We start from the raw sequence: 19,797 nt of genomic DNA on the forward strand, positions 1-19,797 counted from the left end.
ATTGATAAAAAATTACCTTTGATGAGGGACTTGTCTTCTACCCCTCCACCACCCATTCACCCTCAGCTTTGTTCTAGGATCCATCTTCACCTCCCACTTATCAGCTCCAGTTTATAAGTTGGAGGTAGGTTTAAAATGTGTACTGCATCTTTCTTTTCTTGATATGATATTCACCGAAGGGTTCCACTTGAGGAAAACCTCCCTTTGATTTTATGTATTTGTAGAACTGACATCTACAAACCCTGGATTTTCTAGGACAGGCTTCATTTCACACGTTTTCGGTCACCACAATTTTTTCTTATTTAGCGATCTTGTCTATTTTCAGCTACAGCTGGATGACAGGCAGTGGGGTGTGACAGGAAGAATTTTGGAGCCAGGCTTAGGGATTGACCACCAGCTCAGACACTTCCTAATTAAGTTACTTACCCATCTTTGAGCCTCAGTTTCCTCATTTTCAAAATGGACAAAACAACGCCCATCTCCCTGGGAAGGTCAAATGAGAAAGTGTGCATTTAGTGAGTCTGTGGCACATACTAGGGGCTCCATCAATTATTATTATCATCGCCACTTGGAGACTCAGTGGCACAATTGTATCACCTTGTTCAAAGTAGAAAGGGTGAACGTGTTTTAACTACTACCAACTACAATAAATAAATAAATATAAACAACTATATCTTAAATGAAGTTTTCCTTAAACCACTGATATTTCTTGAGTTGTTAACCAACTGTACATTCATGTAGATTGGTAAATTACATCTCCTGCCACACTATCTTACACAGAAAAGGTGTTGTGAATATAAGCAGATTAGTCAGCAAAGCAGGCGTTAATTGGCCTTTTTACTCAGAATGAGAATTCAAAAGGCTTCCATATATTATTAAACTAAATTCTTGCCTTTCCAACTTTGGCTGTTGACTGTAATTCTACCTTTTTTGCTTTAGGGGACTTACATAAAACAATGCAAAACCTTTTCAAACAGAGACTCAAAAAATTAGGTTTGCCTTCCTTTCTTCAAATAAGTTTTTATTGATGGCCATGAATATCAAAAAGATCATCAAGCTGATTTATTTTCTGCCTTGGGTTGTCCAAACACCCAGCTGAACATACTTATGAGCCCAGCATTGTATTTTGCTTACATTCCTGATGAGCTTACAAGAAACTTTTACAAGCTGGGAACCTGATGAATAACTAATCAAGAAAATGCAATGCACAAATGTGGAGGAAGGGTTTATAGTTGCAGTCTCTTACAATAAAGTAAATGCCAAATAAACACGAATGCCCAGAGGCACCATGGAAACACCCATCAAAGACAAGGCTGAAGATTTCACATTTATTCAATATTTATTGAGCATTTACATTGTGCAAGGCAGGTAGTGGAATTAAATACATAGAGATTTACTGTTTAGCCGTGTATGCATATAATATAATATACTCAAACACACAATTTTAGGAAATTCCAAATATCCACATAGTGGGATGATACAATTACTTTGAATTATACACCTTTTTTCATAATAAAGTCTGTATTGCAAAAAAAAAAAAAAATTCCAATAATGATTAGTTTAGTAGCAGCCAGTTACTCTGACACTGCCCATTGTGTTTCCATGGGATATGGAACAGCAAGCATTCTTAGTTATAAAGTATGATGTTATCAGACATTTATGGCTCCCGTGGGGAAAAAATGCAATTGCTTGCTTGCTGTTTTGATACTGACTACTCGCTTTTAATCTGTCCTTTCTATATTTAGTGTCTCGTCATTAAAAAAAAACAAACAAACAAACCAGAAAAACTCCCCCAAACAAAACCAAGCTCGCGTTGTAACAAAAAAAAAAACCCAATCCTTGTGAATATGAATCCTGGGGGCTATTTATCATTTAAAGCAAATAAATCATGGTGCGGGGATAATCTGAAATTTTGGAAGTTCGAAGGCCACTTTTAGAGTTGAGATGGACCTGGAAGGTTGAATAAATCACCCTTTCCAGTATTCCTCAGTCATCACCAAATGTCAATATAAACACTTCAATCAAAAGGAAGATGGAAGGGGACTCGGGTCACATCTCAGTTTTGTTTGTTTTTTGGTGGATGTAAATACTGAGCCAAACTATGCCACCGAGAAGACCTCCCTATCAGGCTCGTGCGGATATCAACCTTACAAAAGTAATTTTTGGAGCACACTACCAAATACGCTAGTTCCCAAACTTTTACGTTAAGTCCCTACTTTTTAATAAGCACACAATTCTTTTTCTTTTTCTCTCCAAGGATTCAAATAGCTGGGGCGAAGGGTAGGTCCCCCCCCCCACACACACACATTTCGTCCAGATTCAGCCAATCTGAGCCCGGATGCTAATTAGTTGCGCTCCCCCGACGAACACGCCTTTGTCGCCAGTAGAGCCGGACTACAAAGCCCAGAATGCCTCGCCCCTCCCTGATCAATGAGGGCTTATTTAAATGATCTCTGAGGTCTTGGACCCAGGCCAATCAGCTGTCAGGGCTCATGATAAATCGCAATGCATTATTGATAATAATAATTACTGGGACATGCGCGTTCCGGCCGAAGGGGGGTAAATTTCCCAACTCCAGGAATTTGTGGCGGAGTGGGCAAATTACCGCAGCTCTCCCGGCGCCCCGATGCTCGCACCATGTCGAGGCGCAAGCAGGCGAAACCCCAACACATCAACTCGGAGGAGGACCGGGGCGAGCAGCCGCCGCAGCAGCCGGCCCCAGAGTTTGCAGATGCGGCCCCGGCGGCGCCCACGGCGGGGGAACCGGGTGAGTGGGGCTGGGGGCGCACAGCCGCGGCGCGCAGTTTCCGGCGTGTTCGCGGGACCCTCGAAGGCGCGGGCTTCGGGGAGCTCGCAGCTTCCAGTGCAGATTCTGGAACCGAGATCTGGGGGCTCAGTTGCAGAGGAGAGAGGCAGCTTCATTCCCCGCCCCCGCCGCCCTTGTTAATTTTACATTTTTATCGCTTCCCCTCACTTGTGTAAGTTGCACCCCCAGGTCTCTCCCTTCTTATTGTAAAGTTGACCCCCACCCTCTCTGTCCCTCTCTTCCCTGAAAGGTTCCCTTCTCCTTGTCCTCTGCCCTTAATTGGTTCCAATCCCCTCACTGGTAATCTCCCCCCCCCACTTGTAACTTAGGTTCCCCTCCTCCCTCCCTGGCGCCGCTTTTAAAAGAAAGACCCCGGGGGTCCCCACCCTTTCCCTCTCACCCCTTGGGGGCTTTTCTAGGAGGTTGGAGTAGCGGCGCACCCGTGGAAGACCCCCCCCCCGGGGAGGGCGATCTGTTGCTCGCGCCCCTCCCTGGCCAAGCGGGTGGAGGGGGCGCGACCTCTCCCCACCCCCAGGATCTGGGGTGCCGGCCACCCGCGCTGCGGAGAGCATTGGAGGGTCCGAAGAGGTGGGGGAGAAGAGCCCAATATTTCCCTTTTTTAAAATTTCTTTTTTGGTTATCTCTTTTTCTTCCCGGGCTACGCTGCCTGCGGATCTTCGCCCTAACCTTTCGGGGCCTGACCTCCAGCCATCTTTGATTTCCGACTTCCTAAAATAACCGCGGCAAGCCGGCGGGGTGCGGGCCCCCAGGGGTCGGGGTCGCAGACGCACTGCATCCCGCTGGGGTGCACGGCCTGGCGTTTTGCATGACTTTTCGGGGGCGCCCGGCTTTCCACGAGCGCGCCTCGGGCCGGAGGGGAGAAGTCGAGCCAGGGCTGGGCGATTGCGGCCAGGGCGAACTCCCGGGGCTGACCCGGCCCGCGCTTCCGCAGCCGGCGTCTCGGCGGTCCTGCGGAGCTCGGGACCCCGGGCCTCTCGGCCGGGAGAACTCCCCTCCTCCAACTCACTTCACCGAGGAGGGTTTCGGAGCGAGTCGATTTCCCACTATCTGCGCTCTGTCCTGGCCCGCCAAATTGTCGCCTGATAAGTTTAGCGTACGCGTGGGGGGAGGGGGCGCTTTTAACCTCTTGGGCCTTCGTTGGTCGCTTTCCCCCCCCCTCCCCGCCTGTTTTCTAATTTCTCAACCGTTGGCCAGGGGGTGTGCGGCCACCCCAGATATACTCCAGGACAGAACTCTGATGGGAAGACGGTCGCTGCTTTTTGACTACTGTTCTTTTTTGCCTGGAGGGCTTTAATACATTTCCCAATTTTATAATAGGTTGATATAAATCCCTACTTCCCCCCAAATAATCTTTTTCGAGGGCAAATTAAAGAGATGATCGGCCCGATGAGGAGGAGGGCTGTGGGTTTTCGGGACGTCTGATGGTCAGGGCAGCGCACACCCGAGGACCCAGGAGGGTGGACTCCCTTTGTGCCTGGGGGGTGGGGTGGAGGGAGCGTGGAGAGTCTTCATCGCCTGGCCCACCTGGAACAAAAGGGTTAACCCTCCTCCTGCCCGCTTCCTCCCGAGGGGAGGGGCGAGCTCCTGGCTCTGACCCCTCCCCTGGTCCTGCTCTGACCTCCCTTCCCCTTCCCCCTTCATTTTGGGTGGGCGCACACAAGTGGGACTTTAGGTGGTATTTGGCACCTTCATGGGGAGCTTGTTACGGGAAGGTGGGGGGCTTCTTAAATTAATGCTGGCTGGAGTTTGCAATCAGTTAACCCTAGCTGGTTAGGGTCTCAGGCCTGGTAGTGCGCTCCCTCCACTATTTGGGGGTGGAGGGGGGGTTCGCTATTGATCGCTCGGGTTGGAGCGGACTGCGGCGTTGAGCGTGGGCGCCCCCTGGAGGCCCAGCGTGGAGCCGCGCCCTTTGCTGAGAGGCGGGTCCCCGGGCAGGTACCGGCTCACACCTGATGGGACGGGTTGTGGAGGGGAATGGAGAACGGTGGGCTGGGCCAAGGATGGGCGTCCCTGGGGACTCCGACCAGTGGCTTTCGCGATCCCTGCTGTGCTCGGTATAATATGCCATTGGCATTCTTGGAAAGAATTCCTCCATCATAGAATGTGTTTGCAGTCCCCAGTTGCCACCATGGGACGGAAGGTAGTTTTCCCAAGCAGTACATTTTAATGGCTGCATTTCGAATTTGAGCAGCTTGTGTTTGTTTGTGTGTATATAGATATAGATAGGTAGAGAAATACGTGTAATTCTTTTTAAATTAAGATCGGGCCGGTCTTAATTTTGCAAAGCCAATTTGAGACACTTGTAAAGAATGTAGTTTTTGAGGGAGGAAAAGGAAGTTTGGTGACCAGTTAGTAGATCGAAAAATCTGCAGGTGGTCAGGGGACTCTTAGAGGAAAATTAGCATTTTCTCAAAAGAGTTTCAAATGCCCTTTGTGCTAAACTGGATTACAACCTTCAACGATTAAGGTTCCCAAGTTTCAAATAACTGCCTAGCCCAAGTTTCTTAACTGAAATGACCTACATTGGCTGTAAGGATTCTGAGAATAGGGCACTCGGGGAGCTCCCATTTTAATTGAGGGAGAGGGGAATTTGTTGATAGCATTAGTTAATGTTTCAGGCCGACTTTTCTGTGTTTCGATCTGTTTCCTAAAGGGAGAGGGGCCCCTTTTGTTCCTTTAAAAAGAAATTGCACAAGCCAAGATAGTTGGTCATTCAAGCAGAGCTCTCTGCTAGCTTCCTCACCGGTGGGGAGTTGGGCACCCGTCTCGGGAGGCAGGAGACTGAGTTTGCACATCCTCTTTTTGAATGAAGTTAGATTTTGGGTAAGATTTTAGAGTGAGATGTGCCTTCCAGTGTGGTGGTGTGACTTTCAGCGGTGTAACCTTGAGACCCGCTGGGGTCTCTGAGCTTTCGGGTTCTGCTGGATACAGTGTCCTGTTTAATTTCAACTATAGAAGAGGCCTCACTGTGTCATGGGAACATGATCGGTAATTTACGTTGTTCAAAGTAGCATTGTTTTTTTTATTTACGTATTGTCTCAAGATGGGGCTGAACTGCCAATTGAGATAATTCTGCAGTTTTCTCTAGCTACTGTATGCCAGAGACCAGGTAGGGGATCTTAAGTACATGATCTGTAATTCTCATTTGTACTCATTTTAGAATAAGCTATAGCCTGGTGGTTCCCTTGTCCTGTTGGATTGTCGCCTTCCTCTGAAACCAAGGGGCTGTGTGTTGGGAGGAATTGGTTATGGGGCGGGATTTTTGTCAGTTCCTTTGAGGGGGCTGGTTGAGTGATGATCTCTCCTGCCTTTTAATTTTTTGAGATGTGCCTTTGGAGGCTTTAGGTGAAGAGGTCCCTGTGAAGCAAGCTGGAAAATAAGGCAGTTTGTATTTGGGACTGTGGCCTTTTTCCCCTTGGCGGGGAAAAGAGGGTTTTCATCACCCTTAACTTACCTATTGTACTTTTGATTATTTTTGTAAAAGCATATGAACAATTTTAAAAGCCTCTACATCTAGACAAGAGCTACACTTCTAGTCACCGCCTTTTTTTTTTTCTTAAATTAATTGAGTGTCTGTGTCAGGCTTTGTTCTGGGGGCTCTGAAGGAGGCCACAGAAGCTCCTGCCTGCTTGGAGTTTACAAATTTGCTTAAAAGATGAGATCCAGTTGAGGCAAAACGGGACACATCCCTATAATGTAAATAACAGAGCTCACACTCCTCAGCTCTACAGCCTTCTTTAATTCTTTCACTCTTGTATTTTTTTTATTCCCCTTTTCAGTGGAGAATTTTGATCCTAGACTGGAACAATTTTTTTTTTAGCTCCTCATTAAGTAGAAACTTAATTATTGCTCTAATTCGCCATCAGTGTATTAAGTTAAAGACTTGTGACTTAAGTGTTTCTTGGATTGTGGGATCCAGGTGTAAAATTAAACTGGTAAAAAGGTGCTTGCTTTTAACTGGTTCAGTTTCCTTTTGTTTTTTTGGTAATTACCCTTTGGATGGAGAGAGGGTAGAAATTGTTTAATTTAGATAATCTCATTGTGGTTCTTTGTAATGTAGGAATGGGGGGGGGGAGATAAACTTGAGTCCTAATGCTTTTCTCAAGATAAATTTTTTTTAAAGCATTTCTCATCCCCAGAATTTGATTGGCCTCTGGTAGATGAGCTTTTCTTCCTATACAATGGAAAGGGTATTTTCTATCCATTTGGCAGTGATTGAATCTAAGACCCCTGCTGGGTTTACTGCATTCTTCCAACTTATTGGATAACTAGATGCTGGCAGATAACATTCCTAAAATTCGGGGTGGGGGTGGGGTGGGAGGGTAGAAGAACTAGTTGCTGTGTCATCCCTCTGAACTTTGCTTTATCCTTTTGGGAAGGGTTCACTTAAGCATACCCAGCAATTGTTCATAAGAGAGTCCTCTCTTGGGCAAATACAGTTTCAGTATTTGCCAATGGTGGTCTGGATGTAGAAGTACTTTTTACTGCACAAGCAAACAGAGCTCCTGCTGTTTTAAGACTCAAGTGGGATGTGGCTGGTATGGTTTCGAGGCTACAGAAGAGGCAAGCCTGTGTATACAGTGAAGGCAAGCTGGTATTCAGGTTGTAAATCACTCCTGGGAACTGTTAGATCTTTCTAGAGCAGGGGAGCTTAACCTTTTTTGTGCCATACACCCCTTGTCAACAGAATGTACTTACATGCGTAAAATGAAATACATAAGAGATACCAAGAAAATAAATCGCATCGAGATACAGTTATCAAAAATGAAAAAGTTTGTGATACAGTGGCACGTGCTTTATGAACACCCGAAGATCCAGGTAACCTAGAATTTCCTGTAATGCAACAGATTAACATCGAAACAAAATCTGCTTTCTAATTGACAAGCTCACAGGTTCTGTGAATACCACTGTGATATGTTGCTACACTCGTAATTAAATGTTAAATTTTAGTTCAGATCAGTGACAGTAAAGAAAATGTTTTCCTAATTTCATGGACCCCAGTTTGCGAATGTCAGGTTTAGAACCTGCATTTTCAATGAGGGAATATTGTCCCCCAGGGGGTGGAAAATTTCTTGGGGGAAGACAAAAACATTGATGTTACCATAGCTTGTGGCCTCCCCAAGGACCACAGTGCATGAGCAGATACACAGTATATTTGTGGCATTAAAATTTCATGGTGGTAGGGGGAGTGATTAGGAAAAAATGCTTTAAAAGCCTCCATAGGAGGAATGAATTGAAAACATGTTTGAGAAACTTTGCTCTCGAAGAAACAATGATAAATTAGGTCACTAATTTTAGTGTTCTTCTTAAATAATATTTCCGAATACAATCCCTGCTCTTCTGTTCTGGTTATCAGTATGTTACTTTGAGCTACTTGTTTCTGAGCCTCAGTTTCCAAATCTTCAAGTTGGGAACAAAGACTTACTTGATCATGTGGCTGCAAAGATGAATGAGTCAAGGTGCCACGAGTCTGAAGTGTGTTTTGTTATTTGGAGGAGGTTGGTAGTTTGGCTTTGGACCCTTACAAAGTGGAATGGGCATTTTTACATGAGCTTTACTGGAGATTTCCAGAAGTAGAATGGCTAAGACAGAGGGTGTAAACATGCTAATTAAAAAGAAACCCCTTAGTACAAAAGTGTACACAGTTTAGTTTCTCTTCCACCCCAACCCCCAGGCGCATTCTCCAATAGCTAGAGACTAGTCACAGTTTTTCTTATTTCAGAAGTTTTCCATGTACATAGTTACATTTTATCTGCAACATAAATGGGAGCACCTTATGTATACATCCTGTTCTCGTCCCTTTTTTCCCTCCTCTTGAAACAAACCTTGGGCAGTTGTCTTATGGAGCAGCACATAATGTAAATCTACTTTATTTTTGTAGGCCAGAAAGTGATCATTTTTTTTCTTTCCTTTTTTTTTTTTAATTTTTATTTATTTTAAGTGTGTTTTTCCAGGACCTATCAGCTCCAAGTCAAGTAGGTGTTTCAATCTAGTTGTGGAGGGAGCAGCTCACAGTGGCCCATGTGGGGATTGAACTGGCAACCTTATTGTTAAGAGCACCACGCGCTCTAACCAACTGAGCTAACCACAACCAGCCGCTGCCCATAATCTTTTTTCTATACCCTAATTTAAACCATGGGAACCTTAATGATAAACCAAAGTGTATCCATTTTTATTTTTGCTGTTAATATGAGAAATGTATCCTTGTATTACAGAAAGTAAATTTCTAACAAGGGAATTGCTGGGTCAAAGGAGAACTGCACCAAAAGAAGCCGTTGCCAGGTCGTACTCTGGAGAAGTTGTATCTATTTATGTGCACCTTCTAATAGTGTGTTTCTCTCCCAAGACCAACTTTTTAAAGTTCTTGACACATAACTGTCTGAATTGCTTTTCCAGAAAGATTTTATGCCACTTAACACCGCCACCAGCGCAGCATTTCAAGTCCTGGGAAAGTGTACCCATAGATGCTATCTATGAGTTCTGGGAATTGATGAATATTATTATCTTGATTCTTGAAAATAGCGACTGTTGCTGAGTTCTACCTGGAAGTACAGGGCTACATCATGTCCTAACGACTCCTGGGCCTCCCAGAAAGGTGTAAAGGGTGTTCTAGTCTCTTCCCCCCACCCCTCCTTACCGACCTGATTCCCCAGTCTTTCCTGTCCTGCCCTGGGGTTTCTGTGAGAGGAAAGATAGTTGCAGTCTCAACAGAAGAAACATAATAGGAAGTGTAAGAACAAAGGTAGAATTCAAATGGAGGTGCTGGCCGCTACATGCCTGGGTTTTAATAAATGTAGTATGTATATATGGGGCAGTTAGAGGCGCCTAGTCAGAATACAGGAGGCTTACCTATTTGCCACGGAATTTCTAGCTCCAGCCTTGCACACAGTAGGAGGTGAGAAATAGTTAAATGAATTAGTTATTCAATGACTGTTTTACTCTCAGTAGCCCTAATGGTAGTTGCCCAGCTGTGTAACCTTTAGAAATAGAAGAGGTGGAAAAACTGAAGGTCACTGAATACTAAGAGTTTCTACACGTTTCCTGAGATCCTAGGATGGGTGCCAGGTACATGGTAGGCACGCAAGCGCTTAGCCCAGACATCTACCATACGAGGTTGTCACAGTTATGCATGTTGAACAGGAATTCTGAGGCTTAAGCCCACCACATGAAATTGGTTACTGACAGGTGAGCATTGGATTGGCCCTAACTGGTTTTCTTGACCCTGGCAGCCCAGACCTTTGCAAAAATGCCCTATTTATTACCTGATCTGAAACTGGTAAAGATTAAGTCAATTTACTAAGGCCAAGCTGTGTAAATGTGAAAGAACCACTTTAGAAATAGAAGAGGTGGAAAGATCAAATCTGTTGATCTTCTTGAGAGAAAGACATTTTGTTTCAAAGTCAACCGGTCCTCAAACTCTCCCTGGACTTTTCAGTCAAAAAAAAAAACACCATGGTTTTAGGAATTGGAATCACCCAAGAAGAAATAGGGCAAAATATGTTAATTTTGCTTTAAAAAGTAGTCATTTATTTAAGAGTGATGGCGGATCCTTCCTGGCCCCCCACTCCCATTTGTACATTTCAAACAGGTTCTGTTTTAAACAAAAACAGTACATTTTAGGTACTATTCTGCAGCCTGTTTCACCTAACTTCTGTTCACGTCAGGGCATACAGAAATTGTCCATAGTTTTGCACTGTGGGTGAACCAAGACTTAATTTTTTGCTGCTGTACACGTTTCTGTAAAACTTCCTCTTTGGCTGGCTTAAAAACAATAGAAATTCATCCTCTCGCTGCTTTTGAAGGCTGGTAGTACAAAGTCAAGGTGTCACCAGGATTGGTTCCTTCTGGAGGTTCTGAGGGACAATCGGTTCCCTGCCTTCTTCCTGCCTTGTTGGTTCCTACCTTCCTTACGCCAGCAGTCCTTCGTTTATAGCCACCTTACTCCTTCACATGGCCTCATTCTCTGTCTCAAATCTCCCTTTCGTTTTAAGGACACCAGGCATTGGGTTTGGGTCCCACCCTAGTTGTATTTGCAAAGGTCCTGTTCCAGATAAGGTCCCATGCACAGGCACTGGGTTAGTATTTAGCCATATTGGGAGGGGGAATATTAGTTGACCCACACTACACAAGTGGCTAATCCATCCAGACCGTTTGGATGCCTAGTTCCTTTACACCATCTTCATTCTGCCTGCTGCACACCGATCCCAAAGACTGTGAGTAGTTGTGGTTCTTCCTGAGACACTGCCCCTCCATCCTTTCTTGGGCAGAGTGCTTAAGCTTTTGCTTTCTTGTCACAGGTGCTCCAATGAACCACCCAGGCACTGGTGAGGACATGAATGGGGACCGAGCGATGGTAAAGAGGCCTCGTCGGGAGGAGACTCACGTCTGCGAGAAATGCTGTGCGGAGTTCTTCAGCTTCTCTGAGTTCTTAGAACACAAGAAAAATTGCACTAAAAATCCACCCGTCCTCATCATGAACGACAGTGAGGGGCCGGTGCCTGCAGATGACTTCTCCGGGGCTGTGCTGAGCCACCAGCCACATAGTCCAAGCAGTAAGGACAGTCACAGGGAGGAGGCCGGCAGCTCAGGGGACATGAAGGAGAAGCCAGCGGCGGAGTCTGTTCTGTACTTGAAGACGGAGACGGCCCTGCCGCCCACACCCCAGGACTTAAGCTATTTACCCAAAGGCAAAATGGCCACTACTAACGTCACTCTCCAAGCACTACGGGGCACCAAGGTGGCGGTGAATCAGCGGAGCGCGGACGCGTTGCCAGCCCCGTTGCCTGGTGCCAACAGCATCCCGTGGGTCCTGGAGCAGATCCTGTGTCTGCAGCAGCAGCAGCTACAGCAGATCCAGCTCACCGAGCAGATTCGAATTCAGGTGAACATGTGGGCCTCCCACGCCCTCCACTCCGGCGTGGCGGGAGCTGACACCCTGAAGACATTAGGCAGCCACATGTCCCAGCAGGTTTCTGCGGCCGTGGCTTTGCTCAGCCAGAAAGCTGCTGGGAGCCAAGGGCTGTCTCTGGATGCCTTGAAACAAGCCAAGCTACCTCATGCAAACATCCCTCCTGCCACCAGCTCTGTCTCCCCAGGGCTGGTGTCCTTCGCCCTGAGGCCCGATGGGTCCAGGGGGCTTCCCAGCCGCCTCCCGGGTGCTCTGCTACCTCAGGCCCCGGGCTCCGTGCTCTTCCAGAGCCCTTTCTCCACGGTGGCGATAGACCCATCCAAGAAAGGGAAAGGGAAGCCACCCAACGTCTCCCCGGTGGATGTGAAACCCAAAGACGAGGCCGCCCTCTACAGGCACAAGTGTAAGTACTGTAGCAAGGTTTTTGGGACTGATAGCTCCTTGCAGATCCACCTCCGCTCCCACACTGGAGAGAGACCCTTCGTGTGCTCTGTCTGTGGCCACCGGTTCACCACCAAGGGCAACCTCAAGGTGCACTTTCATCGACATCCCCAGGTGAAGGCAAACCCCCAGCTGTTTGCCGAGTTCCACGACAAAATGGCGGCAGGCAATGGCATTCCCTATGCACTCTCTGTACCTGTCCCCATAGATGAAGCGAGTCTCTCGTTAGACAGCAAACCTGTCCTGGTAACAGGGACCCCCCATGTAGGGCTACCTCAGAATCTCTCTTCAGGGACTAACCCCAAGGAACTCATGGGTGGCCCACTGCCCAGCGACCTGCAGCCTGGGCCTTCTCCAGAAAGTGAGGATGGATCCGTACTCTCTGGGGTGGGGCCAAACCATAATTCCCCAAGGGTTGGTGGCTTCCAAGGGAGAGGGACACCCGAGCCAGGGTCAGAGACCCTGAAGTTGCAGCAGTTGGTGGAGAACATTGACAAGGCCACCACCGACCCCAACGAATGTCTCATTTGCCACCGTGTCTTAAGCTGCCAGAGCTCCCTCAAAATGCATTACCGCACCCACACTGGGGAGAGGCCATTCCGGTGTAAGATCTGTGACCGAGCCTTCTCCACCAAAGGCAACCTGAAGACCCATTTCGGGGTTCACCGAACCAACACGTCCATAAAGACGCAGCATTCGTGCCCCATCTGCCAGAAGAAGTTCACCAACGCGGTCATGTTGCAGCAGCATATTCGGATGCACATGGGGGGTCAGATTCCCAACACCCCCCTGCCGGATAATCCCTGTGACTTTACGGGTCCCGAGCCAGTGATGGTCGGTGAGAGTGGCAGCACAAGTGCCATTTGTCACGACGATGTCATCGAAAGCATTGATGTAGATGAAGTCGGTTCCCAGGATGCCCCCAGCAGCTCCTTGAAGGTCCCCATGCCTCTTTCCAGCGTCCACTCCGCATCACCCACTCTAGGGTTTGCCATGATGGCTCCTCTAGACGTCCCGGGGAAGGTGGGCCCTGCTCCTCTTGTCCTGCAGAGGCAGACCAGCAGAGAAAATGGTTCGGTGGAGAGTGATGGCTTGACCAACGACTCATCTTCCTCAGTGATGGGAGACCAGGAGTATCAGAGCCGAAGTCCAGACGTCCTGGAGACCACGTCCTTCCAGGCACTCTCCCCGGCCAATAGCCAAGCAGAAAGTATCAAGTCCAAGTCTCCTGATGGTGGCGGCAAAGCAGACGGCTCGGAGAACAGCCGCACTGAGATGGAAGGTGATAGAGCTTTGGATTTAACTTATGTCCATTTTGGGCACGAGGTCATCCAAAAGGAACCTGGGTTGAACTTGACAAACGGAGAGTATGATATATGTGAAGCAGCTCCTCTGTAGGGCATTTAGCCTTTCTGTACTTATGGGTAGAGGGGAATAACAACTTCCTCTATCCTAGTAGTGACATGCCTTTATTTATGACAGTAACACATACTGGCTATGGACAGTGTACTTTTTTTATTGATTTTTTTTTTTTTTTTAAATTTTTGTGTGTGAGCCCTATGGGGACATATGGGTAGTCTTAATAGAATTTTGAGCAAGTGGGCACTGGTTTTTAGCCATTGAGATACACCAAACTTGCTTGATTCTGAGGTCCCATTCCCTAATGCGAGGTAAACAAATGAATAACTCTTGAGGGGTAAAAAAGAATCTAACCCACTTGAAATGCACATATAAACTGTGGGGTGCCTGTTGATGTCATTAATGGTAAAATGGGGCAACAGCTGCATCGTAGAATCTGAGGATGGTGTCTGGGCATTACTTTAAAAGTAACTCTTTATGTAGGAACTTGAACTTGGATCCGTGTGTTTACGTGTTGCCCATACCTTTACACCAAAATGGTCAATTTCCCTAAGTGTTTATTCCCTAAGTGTCATTATTCTCTCCTCAGGTAAACAAGTCAAAAGGAAAGCTGCTTGTGTGGTATAAATTTCCTTGAAAGCCTTTTCCAGGCTCTCAAACAGTGGGCACTTGTTTTCAAGGCTGGTTTTTTTTCTTTTGGTTTGAAGAGTGAATGAGTGGGGGATGATAAAGGTTCAGGATTTTTTTTTCTCTATCCTAGGTCGGAGCAGCCTACCATCAGCGTTTGTCCGCGCCCAACCAACCTATGTCAAAGTTGAAGTTCCCGGTGCGTTTGGACCTGCCACCATGTCCCCAGGCATGACACCTTTGTTAGCGGCCCAGCCACGCCGACAGGCCAAGCAACATGGCTGCACACGGTGCGGGAAGAACTTCTCATCTGCGAGCGCTCTTCAGATTCACGAGCGGACTCACACCGGCGAGAAGCCTTTCGTGTGTAACATATGCGGGCGAGCTTTCACCACCAAAGGCAACTTGAAGGTGAGTTTCTTCAGGGGGTCAGCAGGGAATGGGGACTAGGTATTGTGCAGCATGTCGGGGTCATCCATTCACCATCCAGCCTCCATTAAGAGCAAATGGGATGTTCTCTCAAAACTGGCTCCTGCCGTATTCTTTTGTAGCAGTGTATTTTCTCACATCACAACATCTCTAAAATTGGGATGCTTCTTGCAGGCGGTATCTGTAAGATTTTCAACTCCCTAATCTTAGTTGCACATAAAATAATGATGTATTTTACAAGTGATGCCGTCTAGGAACAGGAGCCGTGGTCTCTTGTGATCCTGTCTCTTAGTATAAAGTTTGGCATGGGTCCTTGTCCCTCCAATACTCAGGCAGATCGTACTGTCCTTCAATCACCGTTTAGTTAGGTGCAGGAAATCCAGTCTGCAAACATAGATGGTATTGGTCATGTGTTGTAATGTAGTATCGATAAATCATTTGTGGATTTTATAGCTGCCAGGCTTGATGGCCACTCTGTACTGTATGTTGGTTTTGTTTTCCTAGCCAGCTAGGTTGAAATAAATACCATGAGTTAAACATAACATGTAGTACAGTACCACTGGAGTTAAAAAGGAAAAGGTCTCCAGGTTATCAGCCTAGCTTTTAAAACCGAGCAGCTGGGTCCTTCCTAAGAATGGCCTATTGTTTGATAAATTGGTTCCACTAAGATTTAATGGGGCGGGGGGGAGACGAAGAGGAGACCCTCCCTTGTAAGGACTGAAAGGGGCCTGCGTAAGAGCAGAGGGTAGGAATTGGTTTTCATCTTGGCCCTGCCTCCTGTGTGTGCCAGGTGTTACTCTATGGACACCTCGCTCCGTCTCCAGTGAGTAGAACACTTACTTGTTGAATTCTTGGTAGTTAGAATCAAGGTTGAAACTTCATCTTAAAGTTGACCTAGAAGACTGTAGTCATGTTAAAAATTAAAAGTACTTCTTATGACAAAAAACAACCTATATTCTTTTTAGTCTAGTTGCCAAAACTGCCAGAGGAGGAACATGAAGTAACTTCATCTCTAATACCGACTTCCAGAAATAAAGCTTAAATTAGTTCACAGACCCTGGGATCAACCCAGGAAAGGTCTGGAGCTGCTCTTGCTGTCCACGTGGTGCCCCGGGCCTCGGTTCCCCAGGCATGGGGGTCATGGTAATGACGACTTCCGGTTGTCCTGGAGAGTAAATGAGTTACATAGTAAAGTGTTTCAAAATTATGCCCGGAACATCTTAATAGCTTGTTATAATGATTTAAGAGGAAGTCACTTCTGAGCCTGATGAGATAATAACTATTAACTTCTAAGGATGTCAGTGAAGATGAAATGAGAAGGCCTGAGAAACCCAGTACCTACCACATTCTTCAACTCTTTGAAGAAGCTGAAAGGGATTTGAAAAGTCAAAAGCCAGACTGGAAAAAATAATTGCAGAAAGGAGGCCAGGGGCTGAAGAAGCAGTAGGTAGTAAGATCATCTGATTTTTTTTTTTTTCCTCCCCCAAGAGACCAGATACTTGGATTTTTTTTTTTTTTAAACATATGGAGTCTCATTTTTAAATATAAACTATGTTAAAATACTGTCTGGGTAGAACCAAACCCACATGCAGGCTGACTGTGGCTTGCCAACACACAGTCAAATCTCTGTTTGGGTGGAAACCTTTCTGTCCCTCTTCCCATAGGTCCATTATATGACGCACGGGGCCAACAATAGCTCCGCACGCCGAGGGAGGAAGCTGGCCATCGAGAACACCATGGCTCTTTTAGGAACAGATGGAAAGAGGGTCCCCGAGATGTTTCCCAAGGAAATCATGGCCCCTTCAGTGAATGTGGACCCTGCCATGTGGAACCAGTACACCACCATGCTCAACGGTGGCCTGGCCATGAAGACCAACGAGATATCAGTCATCCAGAGCGGAGGCATTCCTACTCTCCCAGTGTCGCTGGGGGCCAGCTCCGTTGTGAATAATACCACTGTCTCCAAGATGGATGGCTCCCAGTCCGCTCTCAGTGCCGACGTGGAAAAACCAGGGGCTGCCGACAGCGTTCCCAAACACCAGTTTCCTCACTTCCTGGAAGAGAACAAGATTGCGGTCAGCTAAGCTAAGGGAGTAAGAGAGCCCATGCGGATGGAGAAATGCAGTGACCTCTAGAACTGGACCTTTTTTTGTTTGTTTTTAAAGAACCCATCTCCTGTTTGGTTTTTTTTGTTGTTGTTTTTTTTTAACTGATGTGCAAATGATGTTTACAGTTGTGACCACAACCTCAGGCAAGTCCTACAATCACAATGTTGCTATGCTGCTTTGCAAAAAAAACAAAAACGAAAGAACAAACAAAATTCATACTAAAACATACAGACTAGCATTTTTTTTTTTTTTAATTTTGGAAAGAAGCGGGTCTTGCAAAGTAGCTTTGTTACTTGCGACAAACTAGACATAAAACTTGTACATGCTGGAGTAACTATTTCCAAAGACTGTTAACCTATTTCAAGTTGGAACTTATTGACCCACAATGGAAAGGACAGCTGCTTAGCCTTGTGGGGGATGCGGTAGTGTACACTTCCCTGGTGATTGTGGGTAAATGGACAAGGTCTGTTGTCTTTAGGGGCCTGCTTTGTGTGCCCCCAAACCCTGCACCCATCTTTTATTTTTCTTTTTTGAATGTACTTTCCCCCCCCAAAAAAAACCTAAGGTTGTAGAATGACAGTTCCTTCAACCTTGGAACCTTAAGTAGGATGCCCTCAGATGGACTGATTTTAGTCCTTAGGGAGTCAATGTGTGTTGCTGCTTATTTAAATACAGTTCAGGTGGAGCCCTCAGTGCCAATATACTCCCTATGCTTTCCAGATGCCACCTTCTACCTGAATGCCAGGAGAGGTGGACACCTGAGCAGGGAACCTCAGGTGACTTAATTTAGTTTGCCAGTGCCTATTCGATTGAAGAACTGGGTTTTCATTCTTAAAGAAACTCATGGAAGGGCGTTTCTTATTATAGGTTCACATACTAAATTTAAAAAAAATGTCCTTCATGTGACTTAGGCCAAGAAACTAGGAAGATCCCCCCCCCCCCACACCCCCCGAGTATTGCATGAAGGCTACAAAGTTGGAACAGGCACGTCCTGGGTATGAAAGCTTTAATTTATCTACCTCATTTCTTTTTTATTTTTGTAGCCTTAGTCTTTCTTATTTGATGACCCCTGAAGTGTTCCCAGGCCCCGTCTTAAACCTAAGAGTTGATGTATTGGTGGGAGCAGCTGGATCTTCAAGATGATTATGTGATTTTTTTTTAAACCCCTTTTTGTATATGTAATATTAAGCAAACGATGAAACGTTGCTTTAACGGTTTAACGAGGAAGGAGAACGAAAGACCACTCCTCTTTGGATGGAGAAGTCTTTTCCCCCTCAGTGTGGAAATGTAGATCAAGACTTATCAAAAGTTTGTCTCTGAATTAATTATTGCACCTGACTTTAGGTTCCCCAGATTTTTTTTTTTTTTTTTTGCCAAGTTGTGCCTTTCCTTCTGGAATTGTAAGGTGAACACAATAATAGTACCTGTTTACACTGTGAAGTGGATATTGTTACAGAGAACACACCGGAGGCTTTCTCACTGTTATGGTAATAACGCCTTGTGAATGTATGATCTATGGAAAGATCCCTGTAGTTTTACCTGCTGATGCTGACTGTTGGAGAATAAATTTTGGATATTTTTCCCCCCACCAGGCGTGTATGTATGTTTTTCTGGTAGTTTCTGCTCTAAATTTGAATCCTTATTTGGTGTCTCATGCAACTCCCCGCAGCCCCGCTCCCAGGTCCTAGAATGAAGATGCCCATCTGGTCGCATCCATGCTGGACCCATGTTTCAAGCACACAAACAGCTACTTGCCACTTGGTATCTTTCCTGTTTAACACATAAAAGTTTTGTTCGAGTAATCTCATTCTAGAAAACGTGGGCTTGTGTTTTCTTGGGACCCTAGAGGATTTATGCCCTAACTACCCTACATCTCAGCCCATCCTAACCTGACACACGCCACTAAGCAGAGAGACACAGTTTTTTAACCATCTCATCCTTAGTGGATTGCTTAGAAGGGAAAGGGCTGAGAGGCACATGGGAGGTGGCATTTGATTGCAAGGGAAAGTTCTTAGAAATAGTAGTGGGAAAAGTGCTCACTGGGGAAAGACAAGGAAGCAGAAGACCAGGTTCATGTCTGGACCCTCTTGCCCACGGTTCTGTTTGCCTTTGTGAACCCAATGGCAAAACCAGCATCAGGTCCCAGGACAACCTGCATGGATGTGGACTCCATAGCGTCCTGGAGTGTTTTCTCTTGACCTCCAGGGAAGGGCTGGAAGTTGTGTTCTGATGACCTTTAACTGGCTGTGGGCTCTGCATGTCAGTTTCCTTTGCAAATGGAAGTCGTCACCCCTACCCTCACCTCCCCACCCCCAAAGATCTGTCTGTCCTTTGGCCTCGACTCATCTAAATTTAGGGCGAAGCAGCCACTCCACTGACTAACCCAATCCTTTAGATAGGTGAAATGGAAGAACCAAAGGTTCGAATGTATGAAAATTATTTTACTTAAGAAAATTATACTATATGTTTCCCCCTTTCCAACATATGTTAGACATCTTTCCAAGGTAATACCCGTTTTCTGGCTAATCCTTTTTAAGAATCTGCAATAATACAAAGATGTTCACTTAGCTATTGCTACAGTATTCCTGTTTCCCTCAAACTGTTAGTAATTTTGATCATCTTTGTGGCATAGTTTTTCTTGCACTTGAACTAAGGTGAAGTTCCTACTTGAGGAATTGCTAGGACAAAGATGATGAATGTTCCTATGTGTGTTTGTATGTGTGTCCACAAGTGTGTCTTCTCAGCCCTAATCTTGGAAGCTCCTTCTGGAAGAGTAGGTTGTGATGGGAGCACACCATCATCACAGTGCAACATCTGAACTGATGGAGCCCAGAAGTTCAGCAATACAGCTGCTCCAGAACTTACCCTTTTAACATGAGACCTGCCTGCCTTCCTGCGTCTTCCTCTGTACATTCCGTGTCTTCAGAACTCTGCTTCTGATAGGTGATTTAAGGGAATCTCAACGTCTTGACTTTAGAATAAACAGCCAGTTATATGTCAGTTATGTCTCAGTACAACTGGAGGGGATGACGAATAAACTTCCACCTTGACCCGTTGGCCCTCTGCCTTCACTCGGCACCCCCAGAACCCGTTTAAAA

At 46.1% G+C, this 19,797-nt stretch overlaps 1 protein-coding gene across 2 annotated transcripts; it reads left to right on the forward strand.

Annotated features, from left to right (window-relative positions):
- Positions 1 to 2,637: 2,637 nt before the first annotated feature.
- On the forward strand, positions 2,638 to 18,286 carry SALL4 (spalt like transcription factor 4; the record flags this gene model as incomplete). 2 transcript variants are annotated; one of them, XM_081033647.1, is made up of 4 exons in its annotated part: positions 2,638 to 2,767; positions 11,125 to 13,458; positions 14,296 to 14,573; positions 16,256 to 18,286. In XM_081033647.1, 4 exons carry the CDS (start codon positions 2,638 to 2,640, stop codon positions 16,673 to 16,675), a joined length of 3,162 nt encoding a protein of 1,053 aa, XP_080889773.1. In that variant the 3' UTR covers positions 16,676 to 18,286. The 2 variants fall into 2 exon arrangements, with proteins under 2 accessions (XP_080889773.1, XP_080889774.1); XM_081033648.1 differs by having other exon boundaries at positions 11,125 to 12,138.
- Positions 18,287 to 19,797: the final 1,511 nt, after the last annotated feature.

The sequence above is a fragment of the Rhinolophus hipposideros genome (assembly GCF_964194185.1).
Source record: "Rhinolophus hipposideros genome assembly, chromosome: 22".
Classification (NCBI taxonomy): domain Eukaryota; kingdom Metazoa; phylum Chordata; class Mammalia; order Chiroptera; family Rhinolophidae; genus Rhinolophus; species Rhinolophus hipposideros.